The following is a 25,153-nucleotide window of genomic DNA, read 5'->3' on the forward strand; positions in this document are numbered from 1 at the left end:
CAGCCAAACCCCAGGCCTGTAGACCCTCCTCCTGAACACTTAGCATCATGTGACATTGGAATCTCCCACAATCAGCCCTCAGAGGCCTGTGGCCAGTAGGTCCCTGAGGAGCTTTTGGTCCACTCCCTTCATTTCATAAGGTGGAAACTAAGATTTCATTTAATAATATCTGCAAATGAGGTTCATAGCCTTGACCAGAATTGAAGCCAAGACCTTTAGTATTCAGGTCGATACTCTATCCACTGAGCAAACCGGCTAAGACAGTGGTTCTCAACCTGTGGGTCGCGACCTTTTCGGGGGTCGAATGACCCTTTCACAAGGGTCGCCTAAGACCATCGGAAAATACATATATAATTACATATTGTTTTTGTGATTAATCACTATGCTTTAATTATGTTCAATTTGTAACAATGAAAATACATCCTGCGTATCAGATATTTACATTATGATTCATAACAGTAGCAAAATTACAGTTATGAAGCAGCCACGGAAATAATTTTATGGTTAGGGGTCACCACAACATGAGGAACTGTATTAAAGGGTCACGGCATTAGGAAGGTTGAGAACCACTGGGCTAGGACCATGAAAACCAGTTTTGACTCTTCCTACCTCCCTTAAAAAAAGTGAACTGGGTAGAAGTTCTCAGCAAGCTTTTGGGCGCCTTTCCCATGGGACTTGCATGATGCACTTTGATTTTCACACCTGTGCTCACTACCTGGAAAGAAGCTAACCCTGGAAGACAGGAGACAGAGAGAGGCCCTCATCCCAGGAGGGAAGCATATGTCCCATGGGGGTGACCCAGCCCCCAGCTCTAAATCCTCTCCGATCCATGCCCCAGGGATAGTCACCCCCAGATTCCACCCAATTCCTGCACAGTCAGAGCGCACTTAAAAAACAATTATAGCCGAAACCGGTTTGTCTCAGTGGATAGAGCGTCGGCCTGCATACTGAAAGGTCCCAGGTTCGATTCCGGTCAAGGGCATGTACCTGGGTTGCGGGCACATCCCCAGTAGGAGATGTGCAGGAGGCAGCTGATCGATGTTTCTCTCTCATCGATGTTCTAACTCTCTATCTCACTCCCTTCCTCTCTGTAAAAAATCAATAAAATATATTTAAAAAACAACAACAATTATAGCCCAGGTGGCTCAGTTGGTTGGAGCATCACCCTGTACACCCAAAGGTTGCAGGTTCGATCCCCAGTCAGCGCACATACCAGGGTTGTGGATTTGATCCCCAGTTGGAGCGTGTGCAGGAGGCAATCCATTGATGTTTCTCTCTCACATCGATATTTCTCTTTCTCTCTCCCTTCCTCTCTCTCTGAAAATAAATAAGTAAATAAATCAAACATCCCCTGGGTGAGGAACTTAAAAAAAAAATTTTTAAAAACAAAACCCATGGGAATAAGAGAAGAGCCAAGCAGGAGGGGCGTTCAGTCTGTGACACCATCGTGGGGAAGCTGCAGCACAGAACTTTGCTCTGAGCTTCCCGGCAGCCAGAGGAAAGCAGAAAATGAGCTCATTTGCTTGTTTAGAGGAATCAAACCAGGTCAGCAGGGAAAAGCTCTTTTCCCAGCTCTTGAGCTCCACAGGGTGTTTACTGAGTGAGTCTTTCTGGAGGGGTCAGAGGAGAGGCCCGTATTGGGGCTCCAGCAGCAGGTTCGCCAAACGCACAGACACACTCCATCTGCCTCTCCATCTGCCTGGTTGGCTGGCAGGGTCTCAGGCTGTTGCTGTGAGATGGGGGAGCCGCCTTGGGGTCTCCCTTGACCTTCCTGTGAGGCCATCTCTGACACACCTACCAAATGAGAGACAGGGCCCACGCCCAGCTCACCCCTCTGGGACACCACCGCCTGCGCTGGGCTGTGGGGTTTGTATAACAGCAGAGGAGTCCTGGGTGACATTCTAGCCAAGCAGCAGGGCAGGTGCCTTCTGTGAACAATTGGAAGTAGGTCCATGCCCTTCATTGTTTTGTTCACTGAGTGCTTTCCAGCACCTAATGGGCCAGGCCCTGGGCAGAGTGCTGTGGCCACCATGACAGACAGTGCCTATGTGGCAGCTGCCACCCAGGAACCACCAGGTGCTGCAAGGATCCCAGAGGGTGTCACCCTTTTCTACCTGGGGAATATCGGGAACCTTCCTGGAAAGTGGTGTGGCTGGAGCTGAGTTTTGACGAATAAAGGGAAGTCAGCCCAGTAGAAAAGGAGGACAAGGACACTGGGCTGAGAGCCAGGACATTGTGCATTGAGTTCAGGGTCATTGTGCAGTGAGTTCAGGGTCATTGTGCAGTGAGTTCAGGGTAGGGGAAGGGAAGCATGGGGTGAGGAGCCAGTTGGAGAGGTGGAGAAGCAGGGCCAGGCCAGCACTGGCTCGTGCACCTTGCCACAGGGCACAATTTCTATCCTGAAAGCCAGGGAGCCATCAGAGGACTGGGTTGAGGACAGAATCTGCCTGGAATTGGCCTGCAAGGAGGGCCTCCCTGACTGTGTTGAGGGAGGGGAAGGGGCAGATTTGGGCTGGGGCCTCCTCTGCCTTTCTGCCAACCTGCCAGGCTAGGCGGCTAGCTGAGTGGCAGGACAAAATAGGTACTTCAGGAGGACCAGAAACCATATGACGATGCCTCTTCACACCCTGCATCTGGCAGGATCTTTCTCCCCATTTCACAGATGTGAAAAGTGACTCAGGATGACTGGTTTAACGCCACATGGCTCCTCAGCCGACCTGACTGAATGGGTGCAGGGCTGGCCTACTTGAGGATGTCCTTTCCCAGGCTGGGCCCTTTTTGTTCATCAGATAAACCCAACATTCTGGGCTAGCATCTGGGGGCACACAGCTTAGTGACCTGTTAAAGAGTCATTTCCCGCCCAGGCAGGGGGCCTCAGTTGGTTGGAGCATCATCCTTACACCAAAAGATTGTAAGTTCGGTTCCCATTCAGAGCACGTACCTGGGTTTCGGATTTGATCCCAGTTGGGGCACATGCAGGAGGCAACAGATCAATGTTCCCCTCTCTCCGCGTCTCTGCCTTCCTCTCTCTCTGAAAATCACTAAAATCATGTCCCCAGGTGAGGATTAGTGAGAGACAGAGAGAGAGAGAGAGAGAGAGAGAGAGAGAGAGAGAGAGAGAGAGAGAGAGAGAGAGAGAGAGAGTCATTTTCCAACAGTGTCCAATGGCTTTGGAGGCAGTGTCTGGTCCCCTCCAAGTGGGGAATGGACTCCTGGGCCACACCAGGGCCCTACCAGCCCCTGCACCTTCCCAGTAGCAGCTATGAGCAAAGTGACCCAGTAACCCTCCCACTTACCCACTCTTTCTGGGTTTTTTCTTTAATATATTTTTATTGATTTCAGAGAGGAAGGGAGGGGGAAAGAGAGATAGAAATATCAATGATGAGTGAGAGAATCGTTGATCGACTGCCTCCTGCATGCTCCCTACTGGAAATCAAGCCTGCAACCCAGGCATGTGCCCTGACCAGGAATCGAACTTTGACCTCCTGATTCATAGGTCAAAGCTCAACCACTGAACCACACTGGCCGGGCCCACTCACCCACTCTTAATGGAGTTGACAAGGATGCCTGGGTTCAGGGCAGCTAATTTATGGGTTGTAGCACAGCTTGGCTGATAGTTCTGCCCCTGACTGTGACATGTGCAGAGAGACTTGACTGCTAGGAACAGAGAAACAGAGGGAGGAACCACCTCATCCCCTAATGCTTCGGGTGGTGTGGGAGGGACAACTTGAAATAGCAATCTGAGGTTGCCCAGGAGGCTCCCGAGGGGCAGCTGGGGACGTGGAGGGGCGTGAGGTCATCGTGCAGAATGTAGGCTTAGACAGAACCTAAGAGACCCTCAGGCTCACCATTTCCTGCTGCAGGAGGGGAAATGAGCCCCCAATGGGCAGAGCCTTGCTCAGAGTGACCCCCAGCTGGCAGCCCACGGACAGATTGGTGTCTGAAACTCCATTGGCCGCCCCGCAGCCTGCCGTGGAGGGCCCTGTGTTCCCTGGGCCGGGAGCAGCCATGGAACTCGGCGTTTGTGTTGTTGATGTGGGCCCTCGTGAGCCTCATTGGGAGTGGGGACTGAACGGAGAAAAGGCAGAAAGCCTTTGGAAAGGAGAGAGTGGGGGCCTGTGCACTTCCACCCGAAGGGCCGGCAGCATCCTGAAGTACAGGTTCACCTCATTCCCTGCACCTGCACCTGAACCTTCACCCTTTGACATTGGGCTTTCACTGGGCCCAAGGCAAAGCCATGGAAAGGAAGGGACCCTGGTGGGATAGTCCAGGAATCAGTGTAAGAGGCCAGGGAGCTGCTGTTCCAGGCTCCTGAAATAACAGCTTCTGAGCAGTGGCCGCCCCTGCCTTTGAGAAAGATTATCTCGCTGTCAGAGGTTGCAATGCCCCCACTGGGGAAGGAGCGATGGTGGGGGCGGGAACTGTCTCCTGAAACCCTGAGTCCAGGGGTCAGCCTCCCACTACTGGTAGCACTTCTTTCATTCTTCTTTCCTACATTCATTTTAAGTGATGCTTTGGAACTTCTGGAATCAAATCCCACAAGGCTTTGGCTACCAGTTGCCCACAGGGACTGGAGTATTGATATGGGAGTAGTCAAGCACTCAGATGCTGACGCCAGACAGCCCAGGTTCAAATCCCAGCTCTGCCACTTAGAAGACGAGTGATTTGGACAAATTACCTAACCTCAGTTTCCTTAGCTATCAAGGAGCCTGATAAAAGTCCCCCCTGGTGCTGCTGGGAGCGTGCATTGAGTTCATTCAACGAAGGCACTTAGAACAGTGCCTGGCTACAGGAAGCACTGAGTCATGAGTGGCTGTGGCTGGTCATTCCTGTATATGCTGCCAGAGTGTCATTTGGTTCCTGAACCTGTGGGAGGAGCGGTGGGGTCCTCTCAGGGCATTCAGAGGGCAAAGGGCAGAGAGCCGGGGGCAGGGGAGAACAGAATGCAGTGCTGGCAAATTGATGGGGGTGACCTCCCAGCCTCCATTCTCCCTGCCAAAGAGCAGCCAGCCTGGAAGAGGCATAGTCTACCTTTAATGGAAGTCATGGATGCTTTGACAAAGGGGACCCCCTTGAAGAGGGGGGGTGGCCTGGGAAACAGGTCAGGATGCTCTCCTCCTCCAGGGCAGGGCAGGTGTGCTGGCTGGGGGCTCAGAAGATAGCAGGGACGATGTAGTCAGTGTGAACACCATCGATCAGGCCGGCCCCATTGTTGTGGACGAACCAGCAGGTCACCTGGGCCCCGTGCCGGGGGTCCTTGCTGTAGTCTTTTTGCAAGCCCCTGGGGAGAGACAAGGCGGCTGGGGTCACCTTTAGGATTCAGCAGGGCTACACCTCCCAGGAAGCCCACCCCATCACCACCATGTGACACCAGAAGGAAGGCTTGGACCATTGATGGGCAACGCCAAGGGCAGAGATGCTAGGAGAGCAGCCCACCCACCTGGTGACGGTAAGTCGTTGGTTCTTCACCACCATTGTGGCATCTGTCTTTGTGGGGTCGGAGCCTGGGTGCAGGTCGAACACTTTATAATCAAAGGGGTGAAAGAATTGTCCTGGAAAGGCACATTGGAGGCAGCAGTTACTGGCAGGGAGGTTTGTTCATGCCTTGCACTTAGTAGGAGCTCACTGGAGGTTTAAGGGTTGCTTGAATTTTTTAAAGTATTTTATTGATTTTTTTACAGAGAGGAAGGGAGAGGGATAGAGAGTTAGAAACATCGATGAGCGAGAAACATCGATCAGCTGCCCCCTCCACACCCCTCACCAGGAATGTGCCCGCAATCAAGGTACATGCCCCTGACCGGAATCGAACCTAGGACCCTTGAGTCCGAAGGCTGACGCTCTAGCCACTGAGCCAAACTGGTTAGGGCAAGAGTTGCTTGAATTTTTTCAAGAGCTTGACTGTTTCTCATAAATTTTGGCATCGAAGCCACTCCCTTAGTTCACCTGCCTTAGAGAAGCAGCTGTATTGTCAGCTGGTCACACCTCCTGTCTTTTTGGACCAATTCCAAAGGAATCTGGCTGGGAGAGAGGTTTGGTGGGTAGGTGCCCCACAGAATACTTCCTGCAGGAAGGCCACAAGGAGAAGCACTGTGGCTGTGACCATCCCAGCCAGGGGGCTCTGGGCCCACTGGTCCTTTCTCTTTGCTAATCGGGCCTCTGTCCCTTTGCTCCCAGGCCTCCTTACTCTTCAGTTTCACTGTGCGTGTGTTTGATCACAGCCTTTTTGAGGGTCAAGACCCTCACCAGGACAAGCCCTCTTTGGATCTCTGAGCCTTGGGATTCACATTGGAGGTGACCCTGACCGGATGCCCACCTGCAGACCTGACCAGTCCACTGGCTTTAACGCCCCACCCCCACAGCTCTGCCCGCCTGGTGAGTCGTACCCAGCAGCCCGTGTGTCCGCGCCGACATCCGGTGACTATCTAGCACGTAGAAGCCCAGGAAGTCCCGGTGGATGGCACTCCCCTTCCACACCCGGTGCAAGACCACCTCAAAGGTGCCTCCGTCCTCCACAGACACCACCAGGTTCCTCTTCCTGTGGATGGTCATCATCACCCTGCAGGGGCAGGTGGCCGTGGGGACATAGGTGGCTGCACTGCCTCTTCTCCATTTAGCCACCTTGTCCTCTGGGATCCAGCTCTTATGATGGCCCCATCCACCCCCTGCTCTCACTCCCAGATGATTGGGTGCTGCCTGCTCTAGGCGTCTTCTCACATGTTGCTATTAAATATAGGGCCTTGCAATGTGCTAGGACCTGTGCCCAGCCTTCCAAGCAAACTGCATCATTCAGTTCTCACTCTGATCCTATGAGGCTCAGCGAGGTTAAGTAACTTGCCCAAGGTCACATAGCTATAAGCAACAGAGCCAGGACTCGGACTCCAGCCTGTCTAATGTCAGAGTCTGTGTTCTTTGACTCCCAGGTATCACCTCTTCCTATAGTTCTGCTGCCCAGCATTGGGCTCTTGCTCAGAGGGGTTTATTGAATGAATGAAGGAAAAACACGAGGTAAGGCATTCTAAGCAGGTGCTGAAAGAGAACTCTAAGGTTCAATAGAGGAAGAGACCAGGAGAGCTCCTGGGAAGAGGCGGTCAGCTTTGTTTGGTGGAGATGGGGTGGGCTAGGGTGCCAGAGAGCACAGGCATCCAGGCAGCTGGTCCAGAGATTAAGGGAAATGGAGGGTCCTACACATCTGCACAGCCCACACGGAGGCCACATGAAGGTCATTCACTGACATGGCTCAGGGGACAAGGGCCCAGCAGGCTCTCACAGCAGAGCTGGCTCTGGGGCTTCTGACTTGCCTACTCCCCTGCCCCCGCCTTCTCCACTCCCCGACCCCCACCCCCCTGCCTTGCCCCTGCCTCCCTGCCCAGGCCCAGGCCCAGCCCGGTTACCCATCCTGCCGCAGCGAGGCCTGGTCCCTCCAGGAAAACACAGGTCCATGTGAGCCAGGGTTCAGTGTGATGTTCTGAGGAGTCACTTCCAGTTGGAAGTCCGTAACAGGGTTTGCGATCCCCAGCCGTCCGAAGTACGTGCCCTCATGCTGCCCAGGGCTCCTGGCCTTGTCGCCTATGAGCTGCCCATTCACTGAGAAGCCTGAGTGGGGTAAGGGCCCATCCAGGTCAGGGAGGGGCTGGCTCTCACTAGACACACACCAGCCTGCCTTTGCTCCTGCCTCCTATCTGGGAGACCATCACCCCCACCCATGCCAAGCCATCTTTGAGGGTCTCACCTCCCAAGGGGAGGCTACACACAGCACTGCCTCCCTCCTCTTCCCTCCCACCACACTACCTATCCAGCATGGAGCCCTCGGGTCTGGGCCTGAAAGAGATCTTGCAGGATATGGCCTGCTCCTTCTCTCTGACCCGGTCCCTGACGCAGGGGCAGGCCACCGTAGGTTCTGTAGACACATTTGTGGGGCCTCTGCCCAGAGCCCTCCCCTGACCTGAGCAGCCAAAAGGCCCCTCCCCCGCCATCACTGTCCTAACACAGAAGGTCTCATGCTCCACAATTGTCATCTAAGACTTTGTTCACCTGTCTGTCTCCTCTATACTCCACCAGAGCAGGGACTTAGTCTTGGTCCCCACTGCGTCTCCGGGCCCTAGCACGTGCTCAACAAACATGTGCAGTTGGACTGACTGGACTGGGAGGACAGAAGTGGGTGAGAGATGGAGAGGAAGTCATTCCCATCACCTGAGCACTGCTGGGGAGATGGGTGCTGAGGCTCCCAGGCATGCCGGCGGGGGAGGGGGGGGGGGAAGGCAGGGGAGGATGGCTACATCATTTGCAAGTCTCAGTACAAAATGAAAAGGAGGGTCTCCTTGTTTAAAAATTGTTAAGAATTTCAAGACAGCAACAGGGAACTATTAAACCGAGCCTGGGGCCCTTCTACATGTGGAGTCCTGAGCACCCGCAGGGGTCACCCACACATGAAGCAGGCCCTGTGTACAGGGCCCGAGAAGGTGGGTGGGGTTAGAAAAAGGCAAGTTGAGGCCAAGTGACAGACAGATGCACAGGATGTAGGAAGTGGAGGCCCCAGCCCTCATCCGGTCCGTGGCTGAAGGTCGAGGGCAGAGGAGCCCAGGCCCTGCCCTGCCCTTCCTGGCAGAGGGTGTGATGTCACCGTACCTGTGTTGGGGTCCTGCACCAGATTCAGGACCACGCCAGGCTCTTCGTTGATGTTGAAGCACAGTGCGTCCTCTTTCTGGGGCACGTGGATGATGAAGTGGGGGTCACTGTCCACTGGGAACAGCATGGAGTCCATTAGATTGGTCAATGGACAGATGGTGCTGGCGGGGCCAGGGTTCAATCAGGCAGGGTGTCCCTCGGATCCTCCCAAGGACTCACCAGTTGTGATTGGCCCCACCGGGACACTGGAGCGAGTCGGAGAAGGCTGCTGCGCCGGCAGCACGAACGCTGACCAGCAAGAGCAAAGGGCATTTAGAAGGAAGGCCGCTGGGCTTCCCTGGAGCTGCTGGCTCCTTTTCTGAGGCCCCTCCCACCCCTGAGGCCACCGGAGCAGGAGTGGACACAGAGCCCGGAATGCCTCCCTGGAGGTAGGAAGAGAAATTTGGCCCAGGGCAGTGGGCCAACCTGTTCTGTCTCCTTCCATGGGGACCTGGTGGGGCTGGTGGCAAAAGGGCGGGGGAGGCCAGGTCCTGGTCCGGGCACTGTGTGAGGATTCGCAGGGAGAGGCAGTGAGGGGAGCTGGAGCAGAGGAAGGAAGCCCTGGGCTGGGTTTCCTCACCAGGAAACACCTAGGCTTTGCTCAGGACTGAAGGCACAGCTGAGGGACAGTAACGGGGAGAGAGGTAGAGATGTGTGTCATCGTGATGGCTGCCACTTACTCCTTTTCGCTCCCAGCATCTCTGTGGAAGACAACGACAGTGTTAGCCTTGCCTACCTCCCCTCCCACCCACCCACCCCCCAAAGGCATGTGCACCTTATTCTCCAAGTGCACCCTGGGCCCAAAGGCCAATCAGGCCTGGGCCGGCCCTCCTCCTGGGGTCCCAGCCCTCCACAGACATGCGCTCACACGAGGCCCCAAAGGAGGCCAGCGGGGGTTCCGGCTGTGCCAGGAGGCAGCAACTAGTGTGTGGCGAAGTGGGCAAGGGCGTCTTGGGGAAGAAGAGACCATGAAGGGCTGGAGGCAGGGCGATGGGGGTGGGAGCCGCCTGCCTGAGCCCTGGAGCACCTGCCACTTGCCCAGCCACTGGAAACCCCTTGAGAAAACCAACGTGATTTAAAAACTCACCCAAGGGAGGAGAACCTGGGAGGGAGAGAAAGGGAGGAGAATTAAAGCCCTCAGAAGCCTCCCAAGGCCCACAGCCTCCCCCACTGCAGAGCTCATACCCACTGTTGACTTGTCAATGACGGGCTCCAGGCCGTCCTCATCCACCAAACCCCTCATGGTCATGGAGGTCAGCGGGGTCACAAATTGGTAGGCTAGCGACATCTGCAGGGCCTTGGCCATCAGTTTGGCCTTCTCCGCCCCCTCCAACTTCATCCTGCGGGACAGACGCCTGCTCCAAACCTCGCAGCTTGGACGACAATGGACTTGCACTCCCTAGCCCTTTCACTCATTTGCTCACTCACTCATTCACCAAACATGAATTGAGCACCTACAGTGTCCTTGGTCAGTGGCTATCATCATGGACCTCATGACTTAAAGACCTCCCACGCAGAAAGCTTGGATATTGGGCAGGGTTCGGGGAAGTGCCTCAGAAATACCCCGAGAATTGAATAGCTGTGAGATTCTAGGCAAGTGGTCTCACCTCTTTGAGCCTCAGTTCGCTCATCTGTGAAATGGGGATGATGAGGACATTCTCCTACACTTTGTGAGGATTAAGTGGGTTTGCCTGGTCATGGTAAAGGGTAGCCTCCCCCACAGTAGCTCGGCTGGGGCTAAGAGTAGGCTGTCCTGTGGCCCCAGGAGGCCCTGCCCCCACTATTGACTGACTGGTTGATATTAACTCAGTGAGCATAGCAGGACAGTAAATCTGAGGGTGAGGGGTACTCTGGGGTGGACAGTGCCTGCTGGGCAGCTGCAGGGGTCATACCGCTTGGCCAGCAGCTCCTGGATGGTGAGGTAGGCCCAGAGGCGTTCGACGTGGTTCTCCAGCATGTGGCCCCGCTCTCGGAGCAGTTTCTTCATCTCTTCCTCATCCACCAGGCAGGTGGTCTTGAATTCTCGGCCATCCTGATGGTTGTGATGGGGAGACAGGCTGTGAGCTCTGAGGAGCAGAACCACTGGCTGGTGCTTGAGGCTCCAAGGGGCCCCACTCTAGTCTGATCTCAGCAACTTTCTTCTCAGCAGCCCCCTTTCTTAAGCCTGTTCTCCTCATCCCCCTCCATCCATTCTTCCCACAAAAGCTTACTGAGCATTCTCTGTGAACCAAGTTGCCCTTGGCCCTGGGCATCCCAGGGCTAGGAGAACCAGGCCCTGACCTCATGGAGTGACTGTCTTTCAAGGCTGCTTCCACCATGTGGCTGTTTCCACCATGCCCTGCTCCTCCAAACACCTGCCTTGCTGCTGGTGGGCTGCACCGTTCAAGCTGCCACATACATAGATGTGCCTTCTCCCAGCTACAGCAATGGGGCAACGCTTCCGAAAGGCGTCCCAGGCACCAGGCGTTGTGTAAGCATATTATGCGGATTATTCCACTTACTCCACACAGCTCTCCAGGTAGTGTTACCCCCATGGTACAGAAAGTAACGGAGACCAGAGAGCTGGATCCATTTGCTCAAGGTCACCAAGCTGCTCAGGGTGGAGTCAGGGACGAGATCAGCTCTCCTCACTCAAAGCCTGAGTCCTGCACCCTCAACCACACTGAGGTCTCACACATCCTGATGCTCAACGTGCACAAGAACACATGCTCTGCAACTTGGCATGAAGCCGGGTGCACAGTAGGTGTTCAGGAAATGCTGTTCAAGTGAGAAGGAAGAGGCTGGCCTCTTGCTCTCTCGTGCCTTGCGGAGAATGGTGTGAGGAGTAACAGGGGGTCCATTTTGAGCCAAGGGACTACAACTAATCAAGGCCGTGTTGGCCTCATGCCATCCTGTCCCCAGGACACCTTCATGGAGGAATGTTCAGGCCTTGGGGGGAGGGGAGGGTTGCATGATGCAGGAGTGGGGAACAGCGTGGGTTTGCAGCCTCTGGGTACTGCCAGGCCTCTCCACCCTCCATGGCCCACTGTTTACCGCATGGGCCCGCACATCCGCCTTGAAGCTGCTCAGCTTCCGGTCAGCGATGCGCCCAGCCACCACGATCTCTGAACCTTCGTAGTACTGTTTATGGCTGTGCTGGGTCAGCTCTGAGACAGTGTCCTTGGGGTACTGCAACTCCACATCCACCAGCAAGGGGGTGGCTACCTGGTTGTAGAAACCCTGCAGGGATGGGAAGTGCAGCTTCAGAACTGATGGATTACCCTGGGCACCCAATGGGAAACACACTCACCAAGTGGGGTGTTGGGATCCACACTTTATAGAAGGAATCATAGGTTCAGAAGGGTTATGTAACTGGCTTGAGGCACACAGCTAATTTGAATCCATGCCAAAGCTTTATCTGCTCCCCTAAGCGGATAGGCAAATGACTACCAAGGCGGGGCTCCCCATGGGCTGCCATTGGGGGTGCATTGGGGACTGGGGCCAGGTGGGGGAAGGAGGAGACCTGCAGCTGCTGGGTGGCATCATGGTCCTCATAGATCCTCTGGGCCCGTCCATTGTTCTCCATGGACATGACCTCCAGGAAGCTGAAGTCCACGTCGTGGCCAAAGCCCAAGTTGTAGAGCGGGAACTTGCCCCCAATGGCGCTGCGGACATTCTTGAGGATTTGGGTACGGTCGGTCTCTCCTGCAGCCACACACACACGCAGGCAGTGACTGGACACCAGCTCACAGGCACGTGGAGCACCAGGGGACTTAGAGGCACATTCCCTGAGGCCCAAGCCTCCCATCTTAGGGGTCTCCAGTTCCCACAAGCATCTTCAGGCAGCGCCTCTGCTGGCTAACTGTGGAACTGCAACAACTGCTAACAGCTCCTTGCCCATCTGTGCGCATCTATCACAAGCAGATCATCTATCACAAGCAGATCGGATTCTACTCTAAACCCTCCCGTGCTCCTTGCTGTGGCCTGTGGAAGCTCTGCTGACCTTTCCATCCTTGTTTCACCTATTTTGCATTTGCCTGCAGCTCCTGGGCAGACCCTGCCAGTGCACACAACTTTTTTTTTCTTCCTTTTTTTGCTTAAGCTGCCCCCTCTGCCAGGGATCCCTTCCTGCTTCTCCTTAACTCCCTCCAGACTGAGCTCAGCGATCACCTCTCCAGGACTCTTTCTGGGACCTTTTCTGGGCCAAGTGCCCCTCGTCTGTGGTCCCACAGCCACCTGGCATCCTGTTCTTTCAGGACCCCCGACAGAGCTTCTGTTCCTGGGTCTGCCTCCCCCAAAGACCCTGGGATCCTCAAGGACAGAGACATGTCTGTTCCCTTGTCCTGTGCTTGGCATACAGTTGGTGCTGAATATATAGCTCATTAAATTCACCCTAGGAATCCTGCCCCTCCTCCTGGGCCCTGTGCCATGCTGTGTCATGCAGGAACTCCCCCAATCTCCCAGCTGAGGACAGAAGTGTGCCTTGGAGCTCCTGCAGACTTTATGGTCTGAACTCTGTTTTTAGATCAGCATTTGCCTTTGCCCTGAGCCTCTCTGACCCCACAATATCCCCAGTGCTTGGGTTTCCAAGTGACGCTTGAATGCCTTCAGTAATGAAGACAGCAGTGCCTCCCAAGGCCACCCTCCAGATGCTTACCCTCTGTGGGCTCGCCATCTGTCAACATGATAAGAATTGGGGCATGGTTGCTGAGTTCTGGGTTGCTTCTCTGACCTTTGTTCAAGATCTCAATTCCCAGGAGCAAACCTCCATTCAGGTTTGTGGCTGCAAAGGAGAGAAAGACCAGTATATGCTCTCATTCCTGGGGCACAGACACAACACCGAGGTGGCCCGAAACACCTGCCCTTACCCCCGGCCAGGGAGAAGCGCCGCACGAAGTCCTGAGCTGCTTGCAGATTGGCAGCGGATGCTGGCACCAGTGAGCCCCTCCACGACTGCACTTGAGACCCAAAGAGGACCAGGTCGAAGTAGTCCCCTGGCCGTACGTCCTCCAGGATTTTAAGGAGTGCTTCCTTCGTCTGCAAGGACAGGACCGTCAGTGGAGGGACAGAGCCCCAGGATAGCGACTTCTGTCAGCCCCAGCTTGGCATTTCAGAGTTTCCCCAGGGCAGAGGTACATGGTGGACAAGTAGGAGGGGATGGCCAGGTGGTGCCAGGAGAAGAGCATCCTGTAGGGCTCTGGGGCTGGTGAGGGGGAGGGAGAAGGCAAAGGTACCCAGTGTGGGGAGAAGAAATAATTGGAGTTCGAGGGGCGTGGGATTCAGAAAGAGGACCCCAGGGGGCTGAGTTGCTAAAATTGCTTGTCCTGCCCTGGTTAGAGTATCGTCTCAATATGCCAAGGTTGCGGGTTCAATCTCTGGTCAGGGCACATAGAAGAAGCAGCCAATGAATGCATAAATAAGTGGAACAACAAATCCATGTTTCTCTCTGTCTGTCTGACTCTTACTTTCTCTCTCCCTTCCTCCCTCTCTGTCTAAAAATCAATACAAAAAAACAAAAACAAAAAAACAACCACCCACAAAACAACTCTGCTTGTCCAGCTGTGGTTCCGCTGAACCATGGACATGGCACCTAAGAGCACTGTGAGCCACCTGTTGCAAGATGCCTCCCCATGAACCCCCATATTCATCCCCAGGTCTCATCTTCCAAGCACTCCCTCATCAATAACCCATGACCCCGTGGACACTGTTATCATTGCCATTTTGCCACTGAGAAGTGAATGCACTTGCCCAGAGTTGCACTGGGAGGGAGCAGGTGATTCCAGAACCCCTAACCACTGGAGTTTCCCTTTAAGTCACCCTGCCTCTGAGCAGAAATCCCACACCCAGACTCTGGCAGCAAAACGAGTGTGATGTGGTGATAAGACTGAAGAAGCTCCTATTGGGTGAGTTGTAAAGGCACCATTTACCTGCTTCACTTTCTGGCCTTCCATGGAGTTGCTGATGTCAATCACAAAAACCAGGTTCTTGTTCAGGTTCGTCAAGTTTTGGGGGGCAAAGAAGTGGGCAAAGTAGTTATTGGCGACCTGAAACACAAAGGAATGAGTGAGGCCTCTGCACAAGCACCTCTGCCCACCCTCTGAGTCGTGGGCCAGAAGCTTTGGGCTCACCAGGAGGTCGCAGATCTTGTCTCGATTGACATCGTAGGTCACCTTGAACTCCCCATCCAGCAAGGTAGTGGAGCATGTGGGGCAGGATTGCTGCTGGCCCACAGTGGGGCGGAAAAGCACTTGACCCTGGAACCATCAAGGGTGTTAGGCATTACTGGTTTGTGCAGTTGCAAATAGGATGTTTGCAAAGACAACAACATAAAGTGTGTGTGTGTGTGTGTGTGTGTGTGTTGAGGGGCGGGGGTGCATGGGCATAGAAATGCGTCAGGTGGGGCCCTCACCCAGCTGCTGAGAGTAGCACTTGTAGCTAGTAAGAAAGAAAGCCTGTTCCTTTGCTTAGATGCTTCTGAATCATTGGCATTTTCTTTAATAAGCATTTAGGGTACAAGTAAAAACAAAATGACAGCAGTATGAGAGCCTGAGAACATCAGTCCATTCAAACTGTGGAGTTTTAGAAAAGCGAGGCTGCAGCACTGTGCTGGGAAACAGAAGCACCTGGACAGCAAGGAGCAGAAGCTTAAAGGAAGAACCCAGAGTGGGAGCTGAGGTCTGGACTGGCTTGGTCTTGGTGCTCAGGAAAATGGGGGATGGTTTTTACTCATTTCTCTTCTGTATTTCTGTACTTTCCACATTTTCTTTAAGGCTTTTTAATTTTTTTTCTTTGTTATAAAAATAAGATATGCTCATTAAAAAAAAAACTTAACAAGAATTGATAGTAAGATAAAGACCCACCCCTTTGGTCCCCTGCTAAAAGCAGGCATGTTTGCTAACACTCTGGGGTGTCATATTTTGTTTAAAAGGACCCTCCCCCCCCCCCCCGAAAAAAAAACTGTAAAAAGCATTTATTTTAAATGATGTCTGAGTTTCTACTAACACTAGATAATGACTAAAGGGTTTGCTCCTGGCTCCAGTTGAGGGCACTAGCTAGGTATCACCCACCATATGCCATACTCCTCCAGGACTGGGGAGGGGCAGGCAGGGGGCTCTGGGATTCCTGCAAGTGGGTGGTGAGTGACAAGTGGCAAGTGGCTAAGTAGGCCAAAGGCCTATCTGAACTTAATTATGTTTCCAAGAACACCGGAGCTTGGAATCCTAACCTCAACAGCATCTGACATTTGCTCATGTGCCCTGAATGCTTTCCTGCGGGTGTGAGACAAGCAAAGAGGAAACTGAGGCTCAAGAAAGCCAGCAACTCACCCCAGACCATACAACCACTGTGGGTGCCTTCCCCAGCCTCAGCATGCAGGCTTTTGCTAAGTTGCTGTGAGAATCAGGAGTGCCAAGTTCCCCTGGGATACCAACCAGAAGACACCTGCCTCTCTCACCCCCAGGAAAGCCTGAAGACCTTGCCTGGTTCCCAGGCCAAGCTTGGACCCTTCATAACGGGTTGGGCCAGGTGGAGAATTCCCAGAGGGCCTGCCACCACCCCCAGCCGTGCCATATACCTTTTTGCCTGAGAAGGACTTCTTGATGAGTTGAGCTGCCAGTTCCTTGGGGAGGAAGGAGGTCTGGACATCCAGCTTGCGGATCCCCTGGGGCTCAAAGATGTCCACGTCGATCTGCATCATTGAAGCAATTCCTGCACCAGGGCTCCCATTTGGGCCATCATCCAGTCTCAGCCAAGAGCCAGCATGTGCCCTGGCCACCTACTGTGTGCAGCGCCCACCTCGCCCCCAGCAAAGGGCCTGGTAGGCTCTCCAAAAATATTGGCCACATGAAGGTGTGCTTACCTGCACCCCTCAACTCAGCCACCATTGAGGGGCCAGAGACAACCACAGTCCCTCATGCTGCCCAGGACTTTCTGTTTATAAACTACCTGGATGTTTATTATCTCCTGTGATCCTTGTGGAAGTCCTGGGACAAACAGGAATCCCCATTTAACAGATGAGAAAGCTGAGGCTCAGAGAGGAGGAGGCTGAAAGGTTCAGGGAGCTCCCTGCCCATCAGAGCTCACCCTGAGGAGTTAGTCCCCTGCCTTGTGTGCTCAGGTCTGGGATGGCGCATGATGAGTGCCGAGCCAATGCTAGAGCCACAGTGAGGGAGCGGCAGGAGCCCTGCTCCCGAGACCATCCCCCTGGGCCTGCGGTCACCTGCAATCTACCTCAAAATGATGCACCAGCTGCTTGGGCTTGACTTTGATGTCAATGTCGTACTGCATGAGCTTTCGCTTCAGCACGTCCTCGTAGGTCAACCGGAACATGGACTTGCTGCGGGGACCGATGGTGAGGTGGATGGTGAACTGCTCCATCGTTCTTCCCGAGGCCCTGGACATGCCACCAGAGGCAACCACACAGACAAATGGTAAGTGACATGTGGTTCTTGTCACCTAAAGCACGGGCCTCAGAATCAAGTTCTCTTATTCTAGTGCTGCTCTGGGGATCCTTGGCCCTCGCCCTTGTCTTAGCTGGCTGGCCAGAGTCAGAGCCCAAGGACAGGGCCCACTTCTCCTGCAGGCTGGTCTAGGGGCTGGGCAAGTCAGCACCAGCCTTGCCCAGTGCACCTGTGCTGGCATTTGGGTTTGGGCAGGGTGCTCACGTCCCATCAGCCTGGGGCTGCTCTGCACCCAAGGCCACCTTGCAGCCCTCAGGTCTATCCGAGGGGAAGGCCACCTCAAACACTGGGCCAGCAGGGCTCAGAACTCACCTGACAAGGCCGGCATTCTCTCCTGAGACGGCCGCTTTCCGGTACTGCTTCCACGCAATTGCTTTTTCCTTTATGTCCCCGATGAATGCTTTCCCGTTTGCTGTGCTGCCGGGAGGAGGAAGCCCTCAGGGGAGGGGCCCTTCCCTGACACACATATTGGAGGTACTTTCAGCCCAGACCCCAGGAAGCCCTGTCCAGGTGAGCACTCATGGGGGAGGGGGTGCGTCTCCTGCTGGCCTCCCTCTGCCCGAGGAGTGGCTTGGAGGCCCCTTGGCAGTGAGGTGGGCAGCGAGAGCCAGAGCCCAAAAAGCAGCTTTTGCTCTTCAGGCCCTAGGCTGGAAACACGGTCAGAGGCCCCAGTTTGCTGTCCACCATGGGAGCCCAGAACAGACCTACTAAAGGACTGTTCTCCCTTCTGAGCTGGAACTGGCCTGTGGCCCTTTGGGAAATGAGGAAATAGTACACTGTCTGGCCACTTTGAGCCATGGTCTTGGGCTGGGCCCAGTGAATGGACAGTTCTGGGTGGGGGAGTCGGGCAGGGCACGCACATGGCAAAGTCACTGATGAAGGCCGTCTTGGGGATCTCCACACTGAAGGCCACTTCCTTTGGTTGGTCGGCGCTGTTGACCACTTGGCTGGTGATGACATAGTGGGCGAAGCGAGAGGTGACTTTGCAGTGGACTTTCAAACTCTGGATGACCACGCCGTCGACAGTCTAAAGTGAGACGTGAGGGCACTGTGGCCTGGGATGGGGGCCTCTGAGCCAATGAGAGACCTTGTGTTGTATTGGGGTCAGCACCCAGTTCCGATTGACACAAGGTGCCTGAAGAACAAACCAGACCTCCCAGGGAGACCCATCTGTTCTCTCTGCCTCAGAGCGAGCAGCTGGGGATGAGGTGGGGTGGGGAGTCCCCATTTCCAGGAGACAGGAGTCCCTCGACCCAGAGCACTAACAGAGGGGCACCCCCCTGGGGACGGGGAAATCGCGGCTATAATAGTGGCCCCACCACAGACTCCTTTGCGGAGACTCACTCACTGTGTCCACAGCCTGTCGCTTCTGTAAAACAAACCGGGGTCAGTGTGAGCGTGAATGCTCAGGCTTGTTAAAGGTAGGGGCGTGGGACACAGCCTGAACCCTCTGCTCCTTGGCCTCACTCTCCAGTCAGAGGTGGTCAAGGTGGGAGGGGAAGCCCCAGTCCCTGGGGTGAGGGTCTTGTGTCCCCCTCCCAGGCCCCAGCCAGACCCAGCTGCCTGTTTCTGCCCCGAGGATTTACCCACATACCTCGCTGCTTTTGGGCCTTTGGGGTGAAGCCTGAGCGGGCAGGGCCTGCAGGGTGAGGAGGGACACCAGGGACACACACAGCAGCACCCGCAGCCCCATGGCGCCAACCCTGTTCGCAAGGCTCCCGCTGCCTTGTTGCTTCACTCGGACCATCAGTCAATAAAGTGCTAGATAAACATGGATTAAACATTAGACAGGATGAAGACAAATATTACAATTGGGGCGGGGGGTGGTTAAAAACTGACAGTGAAAGCTTTCTCCCTGCGGTGGTTCTAAGCTGCGTAAACTGGCCAGACTCAGAGCGTGCCCCTCTGTATAGAACTGCACCCAGACAAGGTGAACTGGGGAGACCCCAGCTGCTTCTCTAACTCTGGGTCTGGCACAGGGCAACCCTGGTGACACGATGACATGTGTGTCAGGAAGCCACAGGTAAAAGTGGATTTCTAAACTTCGTTAAGTGTTACTTTCAAAATTCTTTAAGTATCAACAAACTTTTCAGTAAGTCCCACTTTGGCCAGGGAGGCCTGTGGCTTGCAAAGAGTCTGCCCATGCCCGTTTCTCACGCCAGTTCTACCCGGAGGCACGCTCTGAGTCTGGTCAGGAGTTTACCCTAGCAGCTCTCCCAGAGGCGGCCTAGGCGTCTTAGGGATGGGTAATGGGTGACCCATCCTTTAGGACAGTTGCCTCATCTCTCTGGACCTTCTCGCCCAGAGTTGGAAAGAAGAACAGAAGTAGCCCAGCATTCTCCCACCTGGGAAGACAATGAGTGCCCCTTTTCCTAATGCAGGGCTGGTTATGGGTCATGCATTGCTCCAATCCCTTCATTGTCTAATTTAGCCTCCTGGTGTACCTCTGAGCCTGTGAGAAACTTCCGTGTTGCATTGGGGCTCAGCACCGAGCTCTGATGCAAGGGGCCAGCAAGTGACAGAGCAGGTATCCAAACCCAGATCTTTCCGTCTCCAAAGCCCAAGCCTTCATGTAATGGCAGAAAGGCCCTCTGCATTATCGGGAAGAAGGAAGAAGCAGAGTCAAAGACCCTTCTTTTACCTGCACTTTCTTAATTTTTATGCCCAAACCCTCGCTGTCTCCTACAAGCCACCGCACACTGGACAGACATGGCCCCGGGTCAATCCACTCCAGGACCCTGGGTGAAATGTACTGGCTGCTGTGACCCCGATATGGTGAGGGGACCCAGGGGCCTCTTTGATCTCTATTTGCTTGTCCTGGACTTTGTCTCACAGAGCAGCTTCTGGGAAAGGTTTATTGTCCCCAGGCCATAATGACCTTTTGGCCTGTTTTCTGGCCTCTGTAAAAGTTGAGCTGGATCAACATTAAAATGTACCCTTGAAGTTTTCCTACACTAGTATGGATCACTTGGTGGTAGGTTGGGCACAGTTCCAAGCACTAGGGCACCACAGTGATGAGACTTGAGTGCCTTGCTGTGTTCTGTGAGCTGATGCTTGGGAAAAGGAGCTGATGCAAGTCAAAGGAGGCCCAGTGAGTCAAAGGAGTGGTCAGAAGCTAAAGAGGAGCATGAAAGAGCAATAGAAATCTAGACGGGGTGGAGCTTATCCCCACAGGGCTTAGAACAGTGGTTCTCAACCTTCCTAATGCCGCGACCCTTTAATACAGTTCCTCATGTTGTGGTGACCCCCAATTTCATGGTTACAAATTGAACATAATCAAAGCATCGTGATTAATCACAAAAACAATATGTAATTATATATGTGTTTTCCGATGGTCTTAGGTGACCCCTGTGAAAGGGTCATTCGACCCCCAAAGGGGTCGCGACCCACAGGTTGAGAACCGCTGGTAGAGTCTGTCACTACCACCCACTCCCATTAGAATGTGAGCTCCAGGAGGGCAGGGAATTTGTCAGCCTGGCAGATGGTAGATGGGCAATAATTACTTCTAAAATGAATGATCAACATGCGCAAAGCCGGCAGGGGTGGGCAAACTTTTTGACTCGAGGGCCACAATGGGTTCTTAAACTGGACCGGAGGGCCGGAACAAAAGCATGGATGGAGTGTTTGTGTGAACTAATATTAATTCAAAGTAAACATCATTACATAAAAGGATACGGTCTTTTTTTTCAATAGTTTTATTCATTTCAAACGGGTGGCCGTAGTTTGCCCACGGCTGGAACAAATGCTCAACAAGCGGGCAGCTCCCATGACCGTATTCTGGCCGGCAACCCGGGAGTTCGCGGCGGTGGAACTGAGAGTGCGCGCAGGCCCGGCGGAGACGCTCTGGCCGCCCGGCGCCTCGGCTCTATGGCGGGTCCTCCGGCGCCGGCGGATGCTCGGTGGAGCCTCGCGGGCCGCCCGAGCATGCGCAGAGCGGCGCCGGCGGGGATCGCTATGGCAGCGGCGTCTCCGTGGGCCTGGGCTTTGCGCTCGAGCCCGAGCCGGGCCCTCTCGGCAGCCTCCGGCCCGGCAGCTTCTCGGGCATGAGCGGGGCCCTTCGCTGTGGCCAGCTGCCGCGCCGCACCCCGACTTTTGCCCGGCGCCGGGAACATGCCCCTGGCCGCCTACTGCTATCTGCGGGTCGTTGGTAGGGGCAGCTACGGGGAGGTGACGCTCGTGAGGCACCGGCGGGACGGCAGGCAGGTCGGCGGAGTTGGGGCCCATCCGGGGGCGGGGAACACGCAGGGGTTCGTTCGCCCAGGGCTCTGTCCAAACGTTAGACCCCGGGGTGGTCTGCAGGGGACTCACCCCGAGGGCACTTCCTCGGGGCCAGTGTCCCAGTCCACCGAGACTAGGCTAGGCCACACCTTCCTGTAATACGCACCCCGAACACCCTGTACCTCTCCTTTGTGTGTTCATTGTGTGCTTGATGGACACTTGTCCGGAGCACGCTCAACGATCCCAGAGAGCAAACGTTCTCGGGACCTAACACAGCGCCTGGCAAATATTACTCCCTGAGGGACGGGCCCCATGCATATGACCTGGAGGCCAGTGGGCATGCGTAAAACTCAACTCGTCACCTTTCTGCCAGCCTTCTCTCCTGACCCCTGTTGCAGTGAGTAGCACCACCAACCAGCCAGCTGCCCGTGCTGGACCCCTGGGAGTCGTTATTGGTTCCCCTCTTCCCCTCACCCCCCTTCATCTGTCCACTAAGCCCGCAGGCTCTTCTCCATCTCCACTGGTACCACCCCAGGCCAGGACGTCTTTATCTCCAGGTTAAACTCTTGTCCAGGCCTCCCCCTGGCCCCTCCTGCCACACGACTTGCTCTTCTCCAGTCCATCCCTTTCATTGCAATCTTAGTGATTGTTCTAAAAGTCAGGGGTAGTGTCACTCCTTTGCTTAAAGCACCTTATCCTTCAGGATAAGGAGCCAGTTCTTTAATGTGGTTTATAAATAAGTTGACCATATAATATATTGCACAGACTGGGACAAGTTTGAAGCTGAAAGGAGATGCCATTGATTAATTACACCAACACAAGGGGGCTGCCCCAGGCAAGCTTCCAGAGGCCCACCTAAGTATAAGACTCACCTGCCCTTCTTTGTCTCGGGTGCTGGTCACTCTTCCTGGAACAAAAGCTCAGGCATAAGAGAGCTATTCAGTAGGCAGAGGTCTGTGTGTGAGGGGAGCAGTCATTGGGTTTTTGAGTTGAGGATAGCCCCTCACATTTGAGCAGAAGTTTACATTTTACAAAGCACAATTATATATGTGTTCATTGAGTGATAATTGTGTGGTCTTTTGATTGATTGAGGGTAGTGTATTAGGTGTGAGAGGATATTGATTTTTTTTTTAATGTGGGAATAATTTTGTATGTTGAGGGTCAGTGATTTTTTTTAACCTTATTGGGCTATAGATCCCTTTGAAAACTTCATGCAACCCATGGATCCATTCTGTCTGAAGAATTTTTTTGTGTGACTACCCTACTATTAGTCTAACTTGTAAAAAGTACTATTAGTGAAAACGGGTTTTTTTCTTGTCAATTTTGTTTTTTGAATACTAAAACGAGTAGGTTCCAGAAGATTAATTTTGAGGTCATTTAGGAGAGCGCTAAATGCTTCTGAACCTATAAAGCTGTATGTTTATTTGTACATTGTAAAAACACATGTTTTCTTTGTAGTATGTCATCAAAAAACTGAACCTGCGAAATGCCTCCAGCCGAGAGCGGCGAGCTGCTGAACAAGAGGCCCAGCTCTTGTCCCAGCTGAAGCATCCCAATATTGTCACCTACAAGGAGTCCTGGGAGGGAGGGGACGGTTTGCTGTACATCGTCATGGGCTTCTGCGAAGGAGGTGATCTGTACCGAAAGCTCAAGGAGCAGAAAGGGCAGCTCCTGCCTGAAAGTCAGGTGGTGGAGTGGTTTGTTCAGATCGCCATGGCTCTGCAGGTACTGTCCAGACCAGGGGTGGGCAAACTTTTTGACTCGAGGGCCACAATGGGTTCTTAAACTGGACTGGAGGGCCAGAACAAAAGCATGGATGGAGTGTTTGTGTGAACTAATATAAATTCAAAGTAAACATCATTACATAAAAGGGTATGGTCTTTTTTTTTTTTTAGTTTTATTCATTTCAAACGGGCTGGACCCAGCCTGTGGGCCGTAGTTTGCCCACGGCTGGTCCAGACTCACAGAATCCTGCTTGTTCCAAGAGGCCGGGGGAGGGCAGGTGGATTTTAGGGTAATTCTTCCCAAAATGTGTACATGAAAAAAATGGATTTTTTTGCAAATCCATTTGTGAAGTGGACCCGGTTGCTCATGTTGTAGCATTGGAATGTTTCTGAATGAGTGATACCCATATTGAAGTAGACATGGATTTCATGTCTAATTGGAGGAAAAGCCAATTCTCCATTCATTTAATATTTATACCAAAGTCCATTTTAAGGGCCCTGAGTTGACAGAGAGAAAGAATGACCATGCTTGTTATCAGCTGGTCAGCTGTGTCATACTGAAAGGTGGTTGGGCTAATGAATATGCTTAAACCGTTGGATTTGGGGCTTTAACCTTGTGGCAAAGTGAGTGGAAAGGTAAAACATGTTTGTGGTTTAATATACACATATGCAGTAGCGGGACTGTTTACGAAATCCTCTGGATTTGGACAGACTTGTCCAGAATTAGTTGACCTTGTAGTTTAAATTCTAGGATACTCTCTGTAAATAAATGTGAACTTGTTGTATTTGAAAATATTATTAAGCTGAAGAGTCTATGAATCTGAGAGGAAAGTGCCTCTGACCTTGTAAAGTTGTTTTTTTCTCCTCAGTGGGAGTTTGTAAGCACTAAATGATATAATGGTTAATAAACAATTGTGAAAGATACTATAATTTTTTACTTTTTAAAAAGGCAATTGTCTACCTTTAATATATGCTCTAGTACACATGTGTATGGTGGGTGGCTGCTGAGCATTTGGGGAACCCCAGGTGCCCGGGGTTTGCCTGTGCTCAGCACTCCTCTGTGAAATTGTCTTGAGCCCACCGGTGAACTTTTGAGGCCCCAGAGGTGGCCCGAGGGTCAGGGCCAGGTTCACCCAGCCAGGGCCCATGAGGGAGCATGTGGCTTCTGTTGAGTCTGCGGACATGGTAGTTCTTGTAGTGGACATTGTGGGTGATGTCGTTCAGGTCTTGGAGGTGGGAGCATGGGCTACTTGTGCAGCTGCAGCATCTGGAGCGTGGGCCCCTGCCCCAGGCCCGGTGGGGTGGACTTCTACACCGTGGACTTGACCAGTGTGTTCACCATCATGCACTTGCCCCAACCCGCTCTGCCCAGCACCACCCACTCTACTGCCGTTGCTGCCCTCACAGTTGCTATTGCTGAGTTCACCCTTTTTATTTTATTTTAATGTATAATTGTTTATTAATTTCCTGTGGTATTTTTTTTTTTTTTTTAGAGAGAGAGAGAGGAAGGAAGAGAGAGAGAGAGACAGAAACATTGACTTTTTGTTCCACTTATTTATGCATTCATTGGTTGATTCTTGTATGTGCTCTGACCAAAGATCGAACATGCAACCTTGGCGTATAGGGACAATGTACTAACCAAATGAGCTACCTGGCTAGGGCAATTTTTTTACTTTGGAAAGTTGTAAATCAGACTTTTTATTTAGAGACTATAAAACAATAGTGTTTTGATATGTAGATAACTATGGCTCTTTAACTCATGTAATTATTAATGGTATATAAGAAGTCAAGAGAAATAAGTAGAAAGGTATATTTATACTTAGTGAAATTTTATTTCTCTTTTCAGTATTTACATGAAAAACACATCCTTCACCGAGATCTGAAAACTCAAAATGTCTTCCTAACGAGAACAAATATCATCAAAGTGGGTGACCTAGGAATTGCCCGAGTGTTGGAGAACCACTGTGATATGGCTAGCACCCTCATTGGTACACCCTACTATATGAGCCCTGAATTGTTCTCAAACAAACCCTACAACTATAAGGTAGGACAATATGCCAGCTCACCTTGTCTCTAGGACAGTATTCATGATTTCAAAGCTCATCAGAA

At 53.0% G+C, this 25,153-nt stretch overlaps 2 protein-coding genes across 3 annotated transcripts in view; one reads left to right on the forward strand and one right to left on the reverse strand.

The window, feature by feature from the left end:
* Positions 1–5,151: 5,151 nt before the first annotated feature.
* Positions 5,152–17,034, reverse strand: ITIH1 (inter-alpha-trypsin inhibitor heavy chain 1; the record flags this gene model as incomplete). Its single annotated transcript, XM_081106614.1, has 17 exons — positions 16,873–17,034; positions 16,217–16,330; positions 14,772–14,897; positions 14,571–14,687; positions 13,512–13,680; positions 13,301–13,426; positions 12,167–12,348; positions 11,698–11,883; positions 10,557–10,696; positions 9,850–10,004; positions 9,752–9,766; positions 8,845–8,913; positions 8,626–8,739; positions 7,392–7,593; positions 6,384–6,556; positions 5,441–5,552; positions 5,152–5,281 (listed from the first exon to the last, which is right to left on the reverse strand). Exons 1-17 carry the CDS (start codon positions 17,017–17,019, stop codon positions 5,152–5,154), a joined length of 2,277 nt encoding a protein of 758 aa, XP_080962740.1. The 5' UTR covers positions 17,020–17,034.
* A 3,992-nt stretch (positions 17,035–21,026) lies between these two features.
* Positions 21,027–25,153, forward strand: part of NEK4 (NIMA related kinase 4) — a 33,346-nt gene continuing 29,219 nt past the window's right edge. Inside the window, exons 1-3 of one of the 2 annotated variants that reach the window (XM_081105983.1) lie at positions 21,027–21,305; positions 22,779–23,045; positions 24,891–25,088. In XM_081105983.1, the coding sequence (XP_080962109.1) occupies positions 21,213–21,305; positions 22,779–23,045; positions 24,891–25,088 (558 nt within the window). In that variant the 5' untranslated portion in view covers positions 21,027–21,212. The remainder of the gene's footprint in view (positions 21,306–22,778; positions 23,046–24,890; positions 25,089–25,153) is intronic. The other variant, XM_081105984.1, reaches the window with a different exon arrangement.

The sequence above is a fragment of the Myotis nattereri genome (assembly GCF_964212035.1).
Source record: "Myotis nattereri genome assembly, chromosome: 14".
NCBI classification, from domain to species: domain Eukaryota; kingdom Metazoa; phylum Chordata; class Mammalia; order Chiroptera; family Vespertilionidae; genus Myotis; species Myotis nattereri.